General features: G+C 43.5%; 1 protein-coding gene across 1 annotated transcript in view; it reads left to right on the forward strand.

Moving 5' to 3' along the window:
* Positions 1–20601, forward strand: part of CPNE1 (copine 1) — a 45684-nt gene that overhangs the window by 19302 nt on the left and 5781 nt on the right. Inside the window, exons 2-11 of the mRNA XM_082491262.1 lie at positions 10866–10994; positions 11543–11722; positions 12488–12562; positions 12789–12860; positions 13539–13622; positions 14101–14190; positions 17917–18015; positions 19218–19304; positions 19401–19460; positions 19890–20023. Of these exons, the coding sequence (XP_082347388.1) occupies positions 10866–10994; positions 11543–11722; positions 12488–12562; positions 12789–12860; positions 13539–13622; positions 14101–14190; positions 17917–18015; positions 19218–19304; positions 19401–19460; positions 19890–20023 (1010 nt within the window). The remainder of the gene's footprint in view (positions 1–10865; positions 10995–11542; positions 11723–12487; positions 12563–12788; positions 12861–13538; positions 13623–14100; positions 14191–17916; positions 18016–19217; positions 19305–19400; positions 19461–19889; positions 20024–20601) is intronic.

Genomic DNA, 20601 nt, shown 5'->3' on the forward strand with positions numbered 1-20601 from the left:
GTCGTGTTTAGTCTTGAAAAGGTAGTAAGAACCTGTTGGTTTGAGTGTTTCTGAGCAGCCCACGCTCCAAGGTGGCTTACATGTATATCATGAAAACGGATACCATTTTAACCTTTTTGTGGTCTTCAAATCCCTCTGCTGCTGCATTAGGTACACAGAAAAGCCCTGTTGGTGAAGAATCTGCGATGAATGAGATTCCGTCTGATGTTTTGTCCTGGCTGCTGCCTGCTGCAGTTATTCAGCCGTTCTCTTACTATGCAGATAGTGCTGTGCTGCTCAGAGAATGCATAATTTGTAACCTGAATTTCCAGGTTCCACCTAATGGTGATAACTCCAAGTCTCTCTACTTAAAGTAAATGTAATTCAGTCCATTCTTTCACAGCTGTTAAATTGACTCTAGGTTTTTATCAGAGTTTTTTGCTCACAGAACTTCTCTCTGCGTTACTTTGGTCATATTTGTTAAAAATTTGTTGGAACTGCTCATTTGATCTTGAGAAAATAAAGATGCTCACCTGTGGGACAATCTGAGGCTTACCAGTATTGGGTTGTAGGGGTTTTCATGTTCTTAAATTGCAGAAGCGTGTTTTCTAAGGGGTGTGGAACACCTTTGTAGCGAGTTCAAACTTAATGACGACAGACATTTTTAGGGTATAGGTTGAAAAGTATTGCAGTACATGTACTATGGGTAGCAGACAGGTAAGAAGCACTCGAGGAAACATCTGTCTGTTTGCACTTGTGGAATCTCTTCTCCCTTAATGCAGGGAGATTGTATGGTTGTTTTGGCCCACTTGGTGCCCAGACAAGTGGAATAGCTTGAATCTGTTGTCGTAATGGGTTTGTGCTTTTGGGAAGGTACACCGGCAGGGGAAGTTGGATCTGGAGGAGAACAGAAAAGGGGCACAAGGTCAGTGTGGTGTTTTGTGGCCTTTAAATACTTCTGTTGTTAGTTAGAGAGAAAAAACAACTTCTAAAATCCCTTGCTATATCCTTTCTTTTGTACTTCCTTGATGTCAGGTTTTTGTGGTGGTGGCTCTTTTGTAGGTTTTTCTGTTTTGAAGCATCGCTATTCTGCAACAGGTTAGAATGGAGAAGTGAAGATACTCATACTACAGATGGTAATAATTAAGTGGCAGAAAAGTATTATGGGGGTGTGAGTCTTTCTTAAAATGAAGCATATACTCAAAAGGAGAAAGGAGAACTGAAAGACAATGTTGGCATAAGAAAGGTTGAACTTGCAATGAATAAATTGGAGAAATCAATTTCTTACAAGTACTGCAGAAGCAATATTGCGGGTTTTTTTCCCAGATCGTATTTCATGAGGAGCTAGAGTCCAGATTAAAGTTCATAAAGAAGAAAGCCTGTGTTGTGTAGTATAAGAGAGAGTGTGGTTCTGTCGTGTGAGAACTTGAAAAGTCGCTTCTGCTTTATTTCCTTACTCTTTTTTTTTTTTTTTTAGGCAAAAGCTGTCACTGCGCAGTAATAACTCCAGGGCAACTGAGAACAGTCTAAAGAATTCATCTGGGATATCTCAACCTTTTTTTACTTGGTGGTCATTCAGCAGTGCAGTGCAAACAAGAAATACCAAAAACTTTTCATTAACGAAGTGGCTATTGGTACTATGTTGTCACCAACATTTTTCAGTAATATGAATTTGGTAAATTTGTTTGGGGTGGACCTGCTGGGAAGTAGTTCTGAGGAGAAGGATCTGGGGGTCCTAGTAGACATTAGATTATCCATGAGCAAGCAATGTGCCCTTGTTGCCGAAAAGGCCAATGGAATCCTGGGCTGCATAGGGAAGAGTATGGCCAGTAGGTCGAGGGAGGTCATTCTCCCCCTCTATTCCACACTGGTGAGGCCACAACTGGAATACTGTGTCTAGTTTTGGGCTCCCCAGTTCAAGAGGGACAGGGAACTGCTGGAGCGAGTCCAGCGAAGGGCAACTAAGATGATTAAGGGATTGGAGCATCTCCCTTATGAGGAAAGGCTGAGAGAGCTGGGACTCTTTAGCCTGGAGAAGAGAAGGCTGAGGGGAGACCTTATTAATGCTTACAAGTATCTAAAGGGTGGGTTGAAGGAGGATGGAGCCAGGCTCTTGTCCTGTCACTGGGATCCATTGAAGAGGGGCAATGGGCACAAGTTAGAACATAGGAAGTTCCGTTCAAATACACGGAAATACTTCTTTACGGTGAGGGTGACAGAGCACTGGCCCAGGCTGCCCAGGGAGGTTGTGGAGTCCCCTTCTCTGGAGATTTTCAAGACTCGCCTGGATGCAGTCCTGAGTAATGTGCTCTGGGCAATGCTGCTTTGGCAGGGGAGTTGGGCTGGATGATCTCTAGAGGTCCCTTCCAACTCTGAAACTCCGTGATTCTGTGAAAATGTGTTGTTGGCATGTTTCTTTTTAAAGTCTTATTTTGAACTCCTGCTCTTCACACAGTACGTACTCGTCTAGACAGATGGACTTTAATGAGTGTCTGCCTTGAAGTCACCTGCATGGCATCATGGCTACATTTGGGGGAACGGGTAAAATTGTGTGGCCTCTAGAGTAAGTACAGCATGGTTTAGATTTCCAGCCTCTGGGAAGGGTAGAGGTTGTTAAAGGGATCGGTAGAATGAATGCCAAGACGTCGCCTCCAAAATCGTGGCGGTGTGTAAGAAAGAAGTGGTATGTTGAGGTACTTGCAGGCAAAGCGGCGGTGTAGTTGAAGAAGTAGAGGAGAGGAATATGGTGTAGTCTTCAGTCTCAGCTTGAGGAGTTCGGACTGCAAAGTGGAGGATTGAGCCATAACTGGCTTGATTTATCTGGGGGGTGGGACAGAATGTTTAGCTATTTGTGCCTGAAATAGGAATAGATGGAGTTTTAAGGGAAAGAATGAGGCCTTACCTAAGAAAGGCAAAAGTGATTTCCAATGTAAAATGGTGTGTTTGGGGTTGTTACCAAGGTCAGTGTGGCTGAGCTTTTAAGTCTCTTTTTCAATTAAGTTGTTCTTTACATTTCAGTAATAAATACTTGAGAATCGGGGGGGGGGGAGCAACTGAATAAAAGAATATGAAAGGAATGAAAAAAATCTTACGTGGTGGGAGAAGTCAGCGAGGACTTCTAGGATTGCAGTTACTGTTCCAGTTTAAGCCAAATGAATGATTGACTCCAAAGCCCCAACCTGCTTTAAGTTAGTTTTTCAAGGATATGTTTTTTGATATTCTGCTACTAAATGCGATGAAAAACTTTAAAATGCATTTTCTGTTGCATGAAGAGCTTGGAAAAGTAACTTAGGTTTTGCTTAAGTTCAGGTGTTAATTTGAACCCCGTTGTAATTTAACATATTACAAACTAATATTTGAAATAGGATGAATGTTGACTTATCAGGTTGTCCACTTGTTTCTCAGAAAAGTGGAGAATATGTAAAGTAAAGGCACGCGCAGGCCTTTCTTTGAGCTTGTTGATTGTGATTAAGGGGGATACCGGTGGGGTGTAAGTTTAAAGGTGAACATTGAACAGGTTAAAGGTGAACTTGTAGAAGAAGGTGGTGTTTCCCTGGAATTGGGACTTGGCTCTTGTTCGTTGCAGGGGGAGAGCTGCAGTAAAGAAGGTGAAATGACTAAAGTTCTTTGCGTTTTCTGCTGGAAATTACAATCCCATTTGTGATTTTGTTTGGGCTCTATATCAGCTTTTTTTAAAAAACTGTCCAATTTTTTTTTGTTGTTGTAATTATCTTAAATGGGAGCTTTGCAGTCTCAGTTTGTGTGAATGTTTGGAGGTCGGGTTGCCACAGCGCACGCTCAGCACTTGTACCCGTGGGCTGCCTTCAGATACGAAACACCCAAATTCTCGTGGTGATACTGGAGCTTCGGAGTTCTTGTGGAGACAACCCAGTGAGTAGAACCAGGTCATAACTTCCAGGTGTATTCGGTTGCCTTAGGTGCCCAATGGTCAGTAACCTCTTTGCATGAGGCTTGTAGTCAAACGCAGAGCTGGGAGAGGCTTGTCTGGGCTGGCGGCAGTGCTTGTCTCTGGTGGTGGTTTGGAGTGGTTGGGTGTCAGCACAGCCTCACCGCTGCACCCTGTAGAAACACTTGTCAGCTCTCTGCTGTGCGGCTGTCCTCCCTGGGAGCTCTCATCCCTGAAATTAGGGCTGTCTGATGGACCGTGGACATTCCTTACCAGGACTGAATCAAGCTGCCAGAGCAGTTGCGTTAAAAAGGTATTCTTAATATTCAATATTCTGTTTCTTTTTTTAAAAGTTAGGAGATCCCTTTTGTTTCAAGTTTTATGTCACATTTGCAATAATAGTTAATTAAGCCCCTTCCCATAAAGTTTTGATTGATCAGTCAAAATGTATAACAACTTGGAACACAGTATATAGAATACTGATTTATTATCTGCCTGTAGTAATGCTGGTCTTAACCGTCCCCGCTCCAAACCCCCAGAAATAATGAAATGGTAGAAAAAATTGTAGCCATTTATATTCTCTGCAGAGCTGCTGGGCTGTGGAATGAGGCTCTACAGTGAGCTGGTGTGCTGGAAAGAGGCTGTATTTACTAACAATTGTTGTGGACTGTGGTCTTTCTCATGAGACTGTCTTAATCTCAGTTTAAAATACAGATGCTTTTTAGTGCACCTAGTGCTACAAACCTAACTTTATGATTTCTTTTAGAGCCTCATGGGGTTCAGGAAAGTAGAATCACACTAGAATTTTTATTTTGATAATGCATTTAGAAAGTGATGCTGGCACTACCTTGGCATCAGCATCAACTTTGTAATATCAAAATCCAAAACATAACAGGCTGCCCCTGAAAATGGAACTAGTAATCTGAGAAAGCGTTGCTTCTGATGGGATCACAGCAGGAGAAGAGAGAAGCTGTTTTGAAGAAAGTAGGGTGATAAATACAAGATGCAGGACTAAACTAATTAATGGACAAGGAGAGGATTACATTAGGTTGCTGGGAAGTGCAAGATTTATTAACTGGGATGGTCTGTTACATGTGTTGGGATGTATTGGGATTGTTGCATGAGGCCAAGATGGTGAAAATTTTAGTTGGTACGTACTGCTGGCAGGATTGCCAGCATTTGTGTTGTGTTTGAAAGCAGAATGTAAGGCAGAAGCTACGTTCAGTTTGGTACAAATAAGCTCATCGGAAATCAGGTGTCCTTAAGCACATGTATTAAAGCCTCAAGCTTGAGTTAACCAAGTTCTTAAATGAATGTGTAATTGGTGTACACTGAAATAGAGTATGTTGGGTATCCTGTACAGAGTGGTGCAGTTGATGAGAATTTATTACAGTGGTTAACTAGGAACAAGCTGCAGGTTTTCTTGTGCTGAATGTTTGCTTGGATTCCATCTTAGGTGGAGCAGTGACACCAGGCTGACCCACAAGACTGGATTCTGCCATAACGCTAACGTTCTCTCTCCAGAAGACGTCACTCCTGGCACTACTGAAAATACTGCTAGTGGTGTTTGATGCCCTGAAATTATTAGATTTTTCTTGTCCTCTGGGTGACTCTGTGGGTTCTGTGAGCTGCCGTACTGGGGTGATCTGAGTCACAACCATCCTTCTTCACCCGGTCGTCCCCAGCCTAAAGGGAAAGGGGAGCCTCTGGCTTTTCAGGCTTCTAGTGCAGTATGGAAGCGTACGAAACCAAATGTTGTAATTCAATAATTCTCACCTTATGCGTCCACTAAATGGTGGCACTCCTACTGCAGAGGAATAAGTACATAGGAGTTTGTTTATGCTTCAAACACCCATATGTGGCATTTTGGGGAAATGTGAGACCCTCCAAAGTTCTGAATTGGGACAGTTAAAATCTCTCAGAACTCTTCTTCTGGAGCTTGCTTCAAGCATAGGTGGACAGTGCTTTCTTCTCTTCTATTTGCTTTGTTTTTAAACTTTGGTTAGGCAGAATCACTGGAAGAATAATTATAAATTAATATTAGACTTTTCTGTGGAGTTGGTGGTGTTTACATTGGAGAACAATATTTTCTGTGTGAAAGGAAGTTGATTTTTCTGTACAAACATGTGAAAAGGGTTGGAAGTTCTGAAATGCTTATATAAAACTTCAGAAAGTAGCAGGTAATTCTTTATTCTTCTGAATGTGTAATGTGGATCTCCTGTGTGATTTTCCTAGAATGTAGCTTTTTTTTGGTCTTGGCTTGATTATTTAGGACCAACTTCTTCACTGGTTTGCTTCAACTCAACATAGAACAGCTTTGTTGGAAATACGGGGTTTACCTTTCCATGTATTTTATTCAACTATTGGAGTTCATGGTCGTCTTTACAGGGAAGAGGTGGTATGCATAGTAAAAATAATTTTGACTTTTTAAATGGGACCTCAGTTTGGTTGTCTGAGCACTCCTTAAAGTGTAGTCTGGAGCCATTCTGTGTTATACTTGAATAACTGGGAATGACATCTGGTTGAGCAGTGAAAGACCTCTGAAGTACGCGCTCAGGATCTGTTTTGCTCTAGAGTTTGTAGGAATAACATGGGTGATGTATTACTTTTCCTCAAAATGTGGTGTTATATCATGTGCAATTCTAACTAAAGGCAAAAAATATAGGTGATGGATCTGAAGCTGAGTGTTGGAAACTCCTCCCTTGAGAAGGGAACGTGCAGAATTCGGCTCAAGATGAAACTTCACAGATGATGCCTCTCAACAGTGAGATCCCTGACTTGTGAGAGCATCGGATCAGATGTGTGTGGCTCTTGTCAACATAAATCGTTGATGGTGGCAGTATAACATAACATCAGTTGTGATTTTACAGGCTGTTTCTAACAACAGCGCTTACCCAGTGGCTTGCTTATGTTGCCTTTTCTGAACCTGCTATGCCGGGATGCACCCAGTAGTTATGTTTTCTGTATTTTAAGTAGAGTTTGAATTTATTATCGCGTTTGGAGTTAATTTTTACTTGGCAAACTGAATTTCTGTTGCTAGAATAGTTTTGTGACTTCCAGACCGTGATGTACCTTAATCTGCCAGTGAGTAAGTTGAAGAGATTGTTTGTTAAATTGGCATCGTTGCAAGCTGTTAAGGATCAATCCGTAATAAATCCTTTATAAATTGAATGGTTTTAATACCTTTGTGGAAATCAGTTTGCTTTAGCTGTTGGTTTTGTCTTCTGTAAACCAGAAGTTTCAAATAATAGACATCAATATTCGTTATCAAGGATGGTTGTAAGGGTGGGAAACTAAGAAATCAACGAATCTTAGAATTTCTGTAACTCTTGGAAAATAGAAAAATATGAGTGTTGCAACAAATGTAAATAATATTATGTCATAGTGAAGATTATTGTTGCAAGTCTCAAAGCTAAATTTATTTTGTATGTATGGTGGAGTATAAGTATGCTCTATGAAACTCAGTGAAACAACATCAAATTTGTTTTTTGAAATGTTGACTCAAATCTGCAAGCTGAATGACGTTGATGTTCTTTGAGTGCACACCGAGGAGAAAAGGAAGGCTATTAATAAAAAGAATAAAACCCCAAGTTCCATCAGTTTACTTACATCAGACTGTATACTTAGCGTGGGATCAGAGCCTCGCTGCCCTGTCTGAGCATAGTAACCTCTAGAATGTTTTTCTCTCGGTGTGTGTCTGTTCCACAGCGCTGGTAAGTGATGAAGCATTACTGCTCGGTCTGTGCCGTTCAAAACCGTACTGATGGTGCAAGGCTTGCTCCTTGGGAGTAAAGCTGGCACGTGCCAGCTGGGCGGCTTTCGAAGGGATGAAATATCAAGATGTTGCAGGGTTATGTGGAAGTTCAGAACACAGAAGCTTAAGAGAAAAGAAAAAAACATTGCGGGCTTCTGCTTGAAGAGAAACAGGATGGGAGGCTGTATTAGGCATGGGGTCGTTTGAAGCACAAGTGCCGACCGCTGGGATTTTCAAAGCTTTCAGGATGGTCTCTCGGAGGAAGTGAACAGAGCCTTTGTGGAGAGAGGTGGAGATGGAAGGCAACTGATACATTTCACATAAACAATTCAGTTTTTTGTAGGAAGAGAGATGCAGTTACTATAGTAAACTGCATTTTACTATGAAGAATGAAAGTAAATTCCAGAATTCTTGCTTTAGGGAGGAAAAGAGACTATTTGAGTGAATGCTTAACATCATTAAATCCTGTTTAAAAATAGTCAACAACTGAAGTTAAGGCTAATTGCTGATGAATTTGGTTCTCCCCCATCCCCCTTTGAGTATTGTATGTGTGTGTTTGGAAATGAAAATATATTAAGCTTCTGACCTTTTTTAAGCTTTTTAGATGCAGGCAGGTCTCAAGATGTTTGCACTTCTCCACTAACTGCGTGAGCAGGGTAACCGGGTGAAGGTGCTTACCTAGAGGCTGAGCAGATCTTCAGGCTTGATTGAAGCGGATGTTGTGTCTTGACAGACCACCTACTCCTTGCTCTTGCTGCTGAGATACCCAGACTAGTCTATGATCAGGATTTTCAGCTGCTATAATTCAAGGAATGGATTGAAACTGGAGAACACCACACAGTGTATTTGGAAAGCTGTGAAGTGGAAAAAAAAAAAAACCACTTTGCGTGGGCTCTTCAAGGATGTCCGTAGGCAGGAATATATAAACAATTTCTGGCTGAGGTTCAAACTGATGTGTATCAGATTAAACGTGCATTTTTTTTTTTTTTTAATCTGAATCTGTTAAGGAGCTATCTCTCTTCTTTCCATAAGGGTTCTGTCTATAGTTGTTAAACCCACTTTCGTGTTAGTCCCCCAGTTGGTGAGGAGGGAGCACAGCCTGTTGGAAGAACAGCTCCAAACAACTGGCCTGGCTGTACTCTCTTGCATCCTGGGTGTCGCATGCATCAGCTGGTGCCCTGCTGTCTCCCAGTGGAGCAGGAGGATGCAGCGGGAAAGGATGGATCCCTTGTGCTTTGTAACTTCCCAGGGGCTCAGCAGAACATCTGGGCTGTGTTTCAAGGGAAAGCCTATGCCGTTACTAAATCTAAAACAGTAGGATGAGACAGCTTTCTGGGTATTAGTGTATTATGTCCTTGAAAAAGTGGAGTATTTTCATCATTTTATTGCTTCTGATCTGTAGAAGAGATTCAGATAGCAGATGGAAGGTGGTGGGGTTTGAGGACTTGTGTCACTTCACCTCCTGGCTTCATTGTCTGGTTCAACAGTTCCCACCTCTAACTTTTAACTTTTCTTTATTGGTGTCTTTGTAACATGGAATAAATATGTACGGACTTGTTCCGCGTGCAACTTAAGACCTATAGTAGTGGTGTCCTCCCAGAAAGGAGCAGCTGCTGCTTGGGGATGCTAAAGCTTACAGAGAGCTGTTTCTTTGAGGTTAACTTCACTTCTGATCTTCTGTGCTGTGGTGGGGAGGAAAGGTGGCTCCTGATTCTGTCTCCTGTTGGTACAGAAATCTGTGGCGGTAGAGGAAAACAGAGGAGAAATGTTGGCACCGGAGCTGGATGTCCTGACCTTCCTGTTGTCAAACAGCTGGTGCCATCCAAAGGTGCACGGTTGTCTGTAGAACTGCAGAGTGCACAGACATCAGACTGCTTGAGGTGTAAGCTGGTCTGGAGGAATGGTACGTGTAGGTAAAGAAAAAACCTGGTACCTGTGATTTGTGATTTTAGGAGAAATGCATTTATTAAAGGCAGCGGTTTCTTTTGTGAGTCTTAATTAATGGTGTTGAGGGCAACTGAAGTGGAAGGTGGATGGCTCTAACTAGTAGTTTGAACAGTTGACCAGACTACTTCAAACTAGCCTCTTTGAAAATGCTGGCGTTAAAGCAGATGATGTTGATGACCTCAGTAGAAAGCTGAACTATGATCCTCTTTGCCTAAAGCTTTGCTAATTCTTACTGAGCGCCGGTTCTTTCCTGCCGCCATCACTGGAGCATCCGGGTGCCATGCGATAGCATATTAAGTGACGTCGTTAACATCTGTCCGGGGTAGACTGCAGACTGAGAGGTCTAAGGCATTAAATGTTGGCTAATAAAAGCTCGCCTCTTCGTTGAGATAAATATTTTCACCCTGCAAGTGTGAGAAAGCCATGTGGATACTCAGATACCAGAAAGACCAAACAATTATTTCCTTGTTTTCTGAACTCTCAAGGAGCTTCTCTATGAAATAATCACATTTAAAGCACTTGCTAGAGCTCTCAAGCTGTCCAGTCTCTCAAATGGTTTGATGCTTGGAGGCTTATCTTCTAAACTCAGTTTTGAGAATTAGAGCTGTTCCCGGAACACAAGTGTCTGCGGTTTGATATGTAATAAAATTGAGTTATCACCCTGTTACGAGATTATGTTAGTTTTGTTCCGGAGGCGGAGCGGTGGGGCTCCGCAGCCCCCGCGCCCCCGGCCAGGCTGGAGGGGGGGGGGCCGGGGGGTCCCTGCCCGCTCCCGCCCCGCTCCGCCGCCGGCCCGGCGCCCTTCCCCGGGGAGTGCGGGGCTGCGAGAGCGTCTGCCCGGGCAGACCGCGGCCTCCAGGGCCCGCGCGGCCGACGCCTGTCCCCATTCCGTGACAACAGGCCAGGCGGTGTCTAACACCGCCGTCACCTCCCCCCCCCCCATCCCGGGGAGCGCGGGGCGGGGGGGATCGGGCCCTTCGGGCGGCTCCTCCCCGCAGCCGGGCCGTAGCGACCCGCCGCCGGCAGCGTGGAACACCCCACCAGCCGAGGCGGCGGTGGGGGTGGGGGCGAGCCGGGCGGCGGCCGGGGCCCGGCGCGGCTTGGGCGGAGGGGGGGGGGGGGGCCGGGGCCGGGGCTTCCCGCCGCCCGCCTGTGTGGCGGCGCTGCCCGCGCGCTCCGAGGAGCCCGGCCCCGCCCCCGCGTGCCGCCGCGGCGCGGGGGTAGCGGCGTCCGGTGGGTCGGTCGGTCGGTGGGTCTGACCCTCTGCTCTGCCCGCAGATGGCCGGGTGCGTGTCCAGGGTGGAGCTGTCGGTGACCTGCCGGAGCCTCCTCGACAGGGATCTGGGCTCCAGGTCGGACCCCCTCTGCGTGGTGCTGCAGGACGCGGGCGGCGGCCGCTGGGCTGAGGTAAGGGCGGGGGCGGCCCCGCTTCGCCCTGGGGCGCTGCCGTCCCCCCCCCCGGCTCCGGGCAGGGACAGGGTGCGGGCAGCCCAGAGTTGCATTCCACGAGCAGGCCACGGGGCCCGCGCTCAGACTCCGTAGCTCTGCCTTCGGTGGTCTCGTTAATTGCTCGTGCGTCGTCTTAGGGCTGCGTCGGGGTGTTCCTTTGCCCGTTAGCACGCGGCCTGGCCTCTTTCCTTTACCCCAGAGTAGTGTTTCACCAGCCTTTCCCCCCCCCTAATTTTCAGAGTTCCCCCCACCCCCCCAAATTTTCAGAGTTTTCCCATGCTTTAACGTTTATTATCCAATGCGGTTTCCCTTCTGGGCAAGCCGTCGGTCAGGCCGGTGGCAGTGGCCTGGTTCGTCACCGAGCAGGAGGCGCAGTCCAGGGCGCGCGGCCCGGCCGGTGCCTGTGTTGGCCAAGCGCAGGGGCCCGGGGCTGCAGAGGAGAAGCTGTGTGGGAGAAAGCGTGCGTCTTGCTCGTCGTCAACGGCTTTGCTTCCATGTTTGTGCAGCTGGATCGCACAGAGAGGATCAAGAACTGCCAAAACCCCGAATTCTGCAAGAAACTGGTTGTGGACTACTATTTTGAGAAAGTACAGAAGCTGAAATTCGGCGTGTATGATATTGATAACAAGTCCTTTGATTTAAATGACGATGACTACCTTGGAGGGATCGAGTGCACACTGGGACAGGTATGCATAGAGGTGTGTTAAGGGATCTACAAAGCAGCACCAAGCGTTGGGTTTATTATGAAAAATAGGGTGAAAGACTGCTTTATCAAAGGCTTTGACACATTCAAATTTGAAAACATCTTGTTGAACGGGTTAGTTTGCGTTGCCGTTGAACGTAGTTAGAAAAATCATTGTGTCAATCACAAAGTGAAGGTTAGAAATATACATGGTTTGCAATTAATTGCTTAACTTAGGAGGCGCTTGTGGCACTAAAGGCAGTCTGGGAGTAAGGAAGGAATGGTGCTTGGAGAGCTCTAATGGAGTTTCCTTTGCACAAAGTGATCATCAGGCAGTAAATTTGGGGAAATAAGACTATTTGAGATTCAGTATTCATTTCCTGAGGAGGGGTTTGTATAGCTAGGTAGGAGAGAAAAAATGGTGTTCGTGGTACTATAGAAAGACTTGATAAATGAAGTAGCCTTTTCTGATTTTTAATAGCTTTTTGGCTATTTGTGATAAAAATGCCTCTTGTGTCTCGGGGGTAGCAAAAACAGGAGGCTAAAGTTAAGATGGGAGACATATTAGTGGGTACTTTTTTGTGGATAGTGAGAAGATAATTTTCAGACTGCTCAGGAGCACAAACTCTGATGGTTGTCCCTGTTGGAAATGCATTTAAATCCTTTTAGATCTTTTAGGAGAGTTTGAAAATTTTGCTCCTGAAGAGTAATTCCTTGCTTTTTGTCTAACTCTAACTCGGTATTTATATCATCTGTCTTTTAACCTTAGGTTGTGTCCAGCTCGGTGTTCACCCGACCACTGGAATTGAAGCAGGGAAAGCCGGCAGGAAAGGGCACCATTACGGTAAATAAGTTTTTTGTGTGGAAAATATGGTTTCTTGTTCACTCATATGTTGTCTGGGACAAAGTAACACTTCTGGTTTTCTGTCGGTGTATCTTCAAATGCTACACCTGTAGCACATGTACATGGAAGGATATATATTTGTAACCACAGTTTCTTTTATGGACAAAGTACAAGCAAAACTGAGGGGTTTCTTGTTTTGTTTTGTTTCTTAATTTCTGTGGCACAGATTTCAGCAGAGGAGATTAAAGATACCAGGGTTGTGTACTTGGAAATTGAAGCCCGAAATTTGGACAAAAAGGTACTGATTTTTTCTAAATGATATTGCATGCTTCTGCGATATTTGCGGTTAGTGCCTTTTGGCCAGGAATCTCTCTGAATTTGCAGACATTCAAGTAAGCTAGGTAATCTGTGTATGAAAAAAGGCTCACTGTGTTTCATTGCTTATGATAAAGTAAAATGGAGACATAATTTCATGTTGAAAACCACAGTGTCAAACCAGAAACTCAACCACCAGGTTTAGGTTTTGGGGGATTATTTTGGCTTTGGAATATTCTGTATATTAATACAGTTCAGTTGCGTAGTTGTCTCAGATGAATATTGTAGCTATGGACTGAGCTTTCTGTAATGTTATTAGGGAAGACAAGGTGGAAATTTAGGTATGCTGCCTCGATGTTATTTTAAACCAAAGACCAGTCCAAGGATTTAGTGACCTTACTGCTCAGTCAGCAAAATTACATGATTTATAGTGACAAGAATGGTTTGAGGAGGTGGTCTTGGAATCAGGGCTGATAAATTCTGATGACTTAGAAAGTGCAGTAGTTTAAAAGAGAAAAGTAAAATACAAGAGAGGAAAACAAATGTATAGTTTGTTTGACTTTGTGCTTTTTTTGAAGTATCCTGTACTGATTAGCCTGCCCTTCTCTTATCTGAATAAAATATAGGAGGCTGATTACTTCTGTTGGGGTTTTGTTTGCAGGATTTATTAGGTAAATCGGATCCATATTTGGAGTTTTACAAGCAGAGTGATGCTGGAACATGGCAGCTGGTGTACAGATCAGAGGTAGTGTTTCTACGCTGACGTTTTTCTTGAGCTGATCAGACAGCTTGCCCCTTCCAAAAGTGGGAGTCCCACTCCTGGTCATGCTTTGCACTGGTTCTGCAATGAAAGTTGTCTTGTATCCTGAAAAAGGGATTCTGCTCACTGACTGGGCAGCAGATGATTTATCTGCTGCCTGGTGACTGGATTAAGCTGGCTCAGTGAAGAGTCCAACCATGCACCAATCGAGAAGAGTGGCAGGACTCTCCTCCCTTTCAGTGGTGATGAGCTGTTAGGTTGGCGTGGCTTTAAAATTCAACTTTACCCTGAACCTCAAGCTTTTATTTCTTCCAGAGCTTTTGCTTGGCTGTCCATGCATGTCAGGGTTGAACTGACCGAGGCTGTCCTTAGACAGCCATGCAGAACACTCATGTTATGTTCCTTAGTGACTTACTCGCACACCGCATCCCTTACATGACGTTATGTTGTATTTTTTTTTAAGGTGATTAAGAACAACTTAAATCCATGCTGGAGGAAGTTCAGTGTTCCCTTGCAAACATTCTGTGGTGGAGATTTTAATAAGCCTATCAAGGTACAGCCTTCAGAAATTCTCTTTTTTTGTTGTTATAAGTAATCCAGTCTAGGTTGATGTTAACTATGAGTTTCTCAGATTGTCTAGTCATTTAAATTTTTAGATTGCCTTTCTAGAATAGCAGCGTGGCAGATAAATGATAATATGTCTTTTAAGTACGAAGCCTGTGTTAAAACTTTGAGTTGTCAAATTAAGAAGTTGGGAAATACACAAGTGACACACTTTCTAATGATTAGTTGTAAGAAGAATTATAACTGATTTTTTTCGCTATTCTGGCCAGGGTTTGGGGTTGGGATTTGCTGGGTTTTGTGTTGGTTTTTTTTGTTTGTTTGTTTTTAATTGTGGGTTTCTAGCACTGTTTCTAAGTTAACTGAGAAGCTCATATATGTTGGACAAGCTTGAGGGCCTTAGGATACTGACATAGAGAGGACCTTAATGCATATGTCAGATTCATCCATTCATGAGACTGGCAGGCTCATCCCAACTCTTTTCCAATATGTTTCAACTAGAATTGAGTCAGAACTGTGATTCCTGGTGGTCTTGTATTATGATTACCGATTCTCTCTGATCCTGGCTTATGAAGGTGGTGGCAGAACAATTACATCTTTTAATAAGTTTCTGCAAAAGAAAATCTGATAGCAAATTAATTTGTTAATTTCTGTTCTAAGCAATGCATTGATAATGTAAAGGCATTTAAATCCATAGATAGTTCTATGAGTATAGTCTCTCTCTGCTTATGCAACTCCTAAATGCTTTCCGTTTGCAGAATTTTCCTGCCTCATCCTGTCTGTGAAGAAATCTCATGCTGAAAGTTTGATCTGAAAGGTTTAGCAAAAAGTACGCATGCTAGTGTTTTTATTTGGGCAGCATGGCAGGTCCAAAGAATTACTGACATTATTAACGTGGAACAGATGTTCAGCTGTGCTGGGTTTGTTGATATGTGGTGATGTTCTAAGTGGTGTTTGTGAGCTTTTATTGTTGGGGAATCAGCAGTCTCAGGTCAAAAAGAAGTCCTCTTTGTCCAAAAGTGAGCAGCAAATGTGGAAAGGAGATGGCAAAGAGATGCATATTATCATTTGTCAAAACTGACACGAGATGGCATGGTTTACACATTCTATTACATGAGGCTTATTTGCTATAGTCCAAAAAGATTTGTTTGGGGTTTTTTTTTTGTATTTTTTTTTAAATTTGTTTTTCTTTTGTTTTATTTGTTTGGTTTGTTTGGGGTTTTTGATTGTTTGTTTTCCAGAAGCTTTCTGTGCTTTGGAATTCACTTTGGAATGACCTGCTTTGTAAGATAGATCTTTGCTGTTAGTTTGTTCCAAAATTCTGGGTGCATGCGCATCTATTAATTTTCACAACACAGCTGTGAAAGAGGATTATATTGTTCTTGTACTTACAGGTTAGGGAAGTCAGTCAGAAAGGGGAATCCAGGCTGACAGGCAGGAGTTTCACTAGCAATAAAGAATATAATACAGCACTGGCGTTTCATTTTTCATCTGATATTTGCTGCTCTGAACCTCTTGTTTGAGGCTTCCAAAAATTTACATAGGAACAATTATGTGTGAAATAACAGTAGTTAGTGAAGGTAGAACTCCTTGTACTTCAGCGCAGTGGAAACATTTTGATGCGTCCCATAAACATCAGCTCGGACAGCTATACATGAGGATTATGTACTGAATATGTGTGTGAACATAAATCTTTTCATCAAATTAACGATGCTACCTTGTATTTCGGTAATTCTTTCTTCATTGTGATGCAGAGTGATGTTCTCCTTGGTCTGTGTTAAGAACATCTCAGGCTTGTGACACAGCCTAATCTTCTTGACAGTTTTGTTAAAAATTAGGGGCAAATGAAAGTAGTGTTATTTAAATGGAAGTAGCAAACGTGAAATTTGTGGGTGTTGGTATTGGGACTAAAGCTGCCAGTCCACATGTTTGATGGCATATACATAAAGGCAAATGCATTTTCTGTGAATTTTGAAAGTTTCTCCTGTAGATGAAAGGGGCCTTTTACCTGCTGACTATATTCCAAGCCTTGTCATGAATGTTGGATAGTTAATTTGCAAAGAAACAATTAATCAGTAAATAACTATATACAGTGTCCTGCAGTGTTGCTACCAGGATTTTGTTTGCAGCAGCACCATTCTTTGGGCTGCTTACAGTGAATGTCGGCCAGTTTTAGAAAACCCTTGCAGAAAGAGGTTTGTTTTAAGCTGCATCATGCTGTGAACTAATAATGAAACTGGTCCTAAATACAGCTTTATTGGCGTGGCTGAGAGGGGAGAGGAGGTGCGTGGAGGTGGCAGCTGCTGGATGCTCTGCAGCTCTCTAGGGAAGGAGACGCTGCACCGGAAGCCTGCACCCTGGCTTCTGCACAAGATCCTCCTTCATTGGCCTCCCTGGTATAATGCAGTTGCTTTTGGGTGATGTTTAAACATCTGAATTGTTGAGAGAAGTGGAGCGGCGTTCAGGCAGGAGGGCAGGAGTTGCTTCGTGGTGGAATGTGCAGAAGAGAGGAGTGGAAAGGTGGTGGGTTGGGAAGGATAAAGGGGGAGAAGGGGGGCACAGTCTCTAAGGCGATTGTGTTTTCCCATTAAGAGACTGGAGGATGACACAGTGCTTCCCATTTAGGTGGCTAGATTAGGCCATAATTCACCCGGCTTTTTGTACATGTTTCCCACTGGTTCCAGTGGAAGATCCCTAGCAGATCATCATCCTAAAAGAACCCTGTCTCAAATTCAGGTAACTTAGCCATCAAAATTGACATCCTTATCAAGGTGTTACCCATGGGTTCACATTGTCCATTCATCCTGAGGAGAAAGCTGTCACTGTGGTTTATACTGGAGTAACATCCATTTCTTGATTACTAAAGGCAGGCCTCAGAAAGAGCTTTTGAATCTGTGTCACATGTGACCTTCAGTGAGGGAGGAAGCAGCTGTTCACAACTGTTTCTTGATTGACTGCTGCTGGGATTACTTGTGTTCTGCAGTCGTGTGTGTTGTGCATGTTGTAAATGCTCCTCATAGCTGATTTTGTTGGGGAAACATTGACAATATCTGTCTTCCTGTGTTTGCTCTAAGCCATAGTTATTAGCCTGTTTCTATTTGTAAATGCATTACTCTTTTGCATTATCTAGTTCTGAAGCTTTAATGCTGATTTAAACATGACTGGTTATTAATTAATTATTTATAATTTGAGTGGTATAAGATGCAGAAAAAGGCAGACTCAGTGCTCTGTGGAAGTTGCAATTTCTTTGTAAATTGATGCTATTTCTGGGCAGAAGAAAAGAGTATATTCAGAAAGTGCCTAGATAAACTTTTAATTGCTTCTTCCCATTACCCCAGTTGCATATCTTGTCCTGAATGATCTCACACTTATACATCTGGGCTGTGAAATGTTGGGGATTTTTGTGATTTTTTTTTTTTTTAATTTTTTTTTTAAATCTCTTGTGTAGCTGGGGAGAGCTTTTAATTTAAACTTTCACTGTGTGTACTTAAATGGGTGAGCAATTGAACATCTTCCTTTTTCTGAGATGCACTCTGCGTGTCTCTCTTACTATCAGGTTTCAGTTAGTGATAGGGATGGCCGCACCAGGTCAGATGTGATAGGGGAGTTCACTAGTGTGGCTGCAGAGCTGTTGGAAGCAGGAGGTCACACAGCGAGCAACTGCAGTTGTCCCTAATGCCGTACACTTGCCCATTGCTTGCGCTCTCTTCCCTTTCAGGTACAGTGTGCAGATTACGACAGCGACGGGTCGCATGACTTGATAGGCACTTTTGAAACTAACCTGACTCAGCTGCAGAAAGCAGGTGACGGCTCTGCGGTGAGCTTCCTCAATCCCCGCTAATTTAGTCTATAATTCAGTCTTTCACAAACCCTTTTTAATACTGACCTACAGTAGTATATTTTCAGTTGTTGCTTCCAAAAGTGAATTTTTCTGTCTGTATCTTTGTATTACTAAGCAAGCATCTGGGAAGAATAAAACCTGGTGTGGGGATTATATTGCTCTGTTTTCCTTGGATACTGTTACTGTTCCTATTCCTAAAGACATCCTTAAGCCCATTGTCTACTGGCTGCCAGCCACTTTTTCCTAGCAGTTCAGCTTGCTTTTGCCACTGCTGAGTCGAGTGGAAATAAAAAGGCTTGTTCATGCTTTAACAGATGAGTCTGAAGGTAGGGCTTCTCTCAGATAACATTTGTGCTTGAGCTGGCCACCCTCATGAGCACTCTGGTTACCTTTCTAGCTAATGGAGAGAAACAGTGACTATAAGGGGCACTGTTCTTACTTAGTCTTGAGCATCCAGTTCAGAATAAGTTGAATAATTTGCTGCTGGTGCTGGTTTCTCTGTCTGCAGTGAAAACCTGAACTCTCATACTCATGGAGGTGTCTCGTCTGAATTCAGACAGATGAATCCACACACAGGACATAGCCTAGGACTGCTTCCACTTGCCCGCCAGCTTGATTTCTGTGGTTGTAATCCTAAAGCCAGTGGAAGATTCTTGCCTTTTTCCCTAGCCCATGTGAAATCAGAACTAATGCGAGTGAAACAAAACAGTGAAACACTGCCATTGGGAACCTGCAATCTGGGCCAAAAAATGGCCTCCCCACCCTGACATTTTGCCTCCTTGTTTTCTGTTTGACTGCATTCCCTTCCCTTAATCAAAATAGAACCTGATTATGTTAAGAGAAATGGTTGTATCTGCAATTGACTTTTTTTCCCCCTCTGATTCAAGGATACTGTTCCATGTTTGCATACAAAATAACAGTTACGTTGCTGAGGAGAGAGGCTTTTCTGAAGTCTTGCCTTGTGTTTTGCCCAATGCTGGTAGTAAAAACATCCCATTTAACTTGTCAGGTAGCAGCCAAAGTAGTTGCAAACCTTTTTTAAAATTAAGCTTCAGAATTCTGCCAGGTATTTGTGTAAGTGAAATTGTGTGATGTCTGACACCATTCTGTTTCAATAATTTGCCCTGCTGGAAATGCAGATTTTTGGAACTTGCTTCTTGCATGCTTGCTTTCTGTAGGTGGAATTTGAATGCATTCATCCTGAGAAAAAACAAAAGAAAAAGAGCTACAAAAACTCTGGCATTATTAGGATAAAATCCTGCAAGGTGGGAAGATTGTTTTTTGGCTTTTCTTATTTTCTGATCATAATGAAATCTGTTATTGCGTGGAGGAAGCATAACACTGTCTGTCTCTTTCTCTAGATTGAGACAGAATATTCGTTTCTGGACTACGTCATGGGAGGCTGCCAGATTAATTTTACAGTGAGTTGTTGCCCCACTTCACATCTTGGTAGATAAGAGCAATGAAGTTGTGATTAATACTTTTATTTGCAGCGTGAATGACTGCAAATGCAGTGTGAATGACGACTGCAAAAAAACAAATAATAAATATTTTTCTACTTTTTGTGATCAAGTGGCAACTTTAATGGAACTAGAGTTTCTTAAACTTCTTTTGCAAAATCAGTTCAGTCTATCAGTGGAAAGGATTACTCTTTCTTAAATGTGTGTGTACCCCAGTGGGAGAAGGTACGCAGGCTTGTTTGCCTGTCCCTGTATCGGGCTGCCTGTGTGCCTGGGAGGAAGGGAGCTATGTGGGCCTGGTGTAACCACCTGTTTCTGAGTATCGTTAATTTTTCTCATTTGCTTATGATGATGCATCAGTGACTTGCTGTCATCATCTTAACTGATCAGGTGGGCGTAGACTTCACTGGCTCCAACGGAGATCCCAGGTCACCAGATTCTCTTCACTACATCAGCCCAGACGGGATAAATGAGTACCTGATTGCCATCTGGAGTGTGGGAAGTGTAGTCCAGGATTATGACACGTATGTAACGATCTTAACCGATCTAGCCACCGCATCAAAATGTGTCACAGCGGGTGTCAGTGATCAAGGCTGATAGCTTGTTCCAGAGCTGTAGCGCTTGAATGACCGAGGTGCTGCCTTTCCTTGGGAGATCCCTTCTCCTGCTTCCGTCACTGCCAGCGAGGGTCGTGGCAGCCCTTCGTAATTTGGCATATTTGCTTGGTTTGTCCCTCCAGGTCTGCCCTTTTATGGCACTGGGCTGCTCTGTAATGCCGCTGTGGCTGGTCTCTAATCCCTTGTTGCTGACAGTGCATTTCAGACATGAATGCCCTGTTTGGTGCAATGGGAATATGTTTGTCTGCTCTGTCCTTCAGCCAGCCTGTGGTTGGGTTGACTTTTCTCTTGCTACTTTGAAATCTCCTGAGAGTCCTGTGGGGTGCTGCACTGAAAGAAACTCTGAAACTGTCAAGCCCAGGCCTGAAATCCTTGGGTGCCTGGCCACGGGGAATTAGATGATGTACCCGTTCCTTATGGCAGGAGTTGAACCTTGGTCTCCAGCTGCTTTCTGGGAATAAAACAGAATAGTGAGTTATTAAAGA

Source organism: Vanellus vanellus, assembly GCF_965231255.1.
Source record: "Vanellus vanellus genome assembly, chromosome: 15".
NCBI classification, from domain to species: Eukaryota; Metazoa; Chordata; class Aves; order Charadriiformes; family Charadriidae; genus Vanellus; species Vanellus vanellus.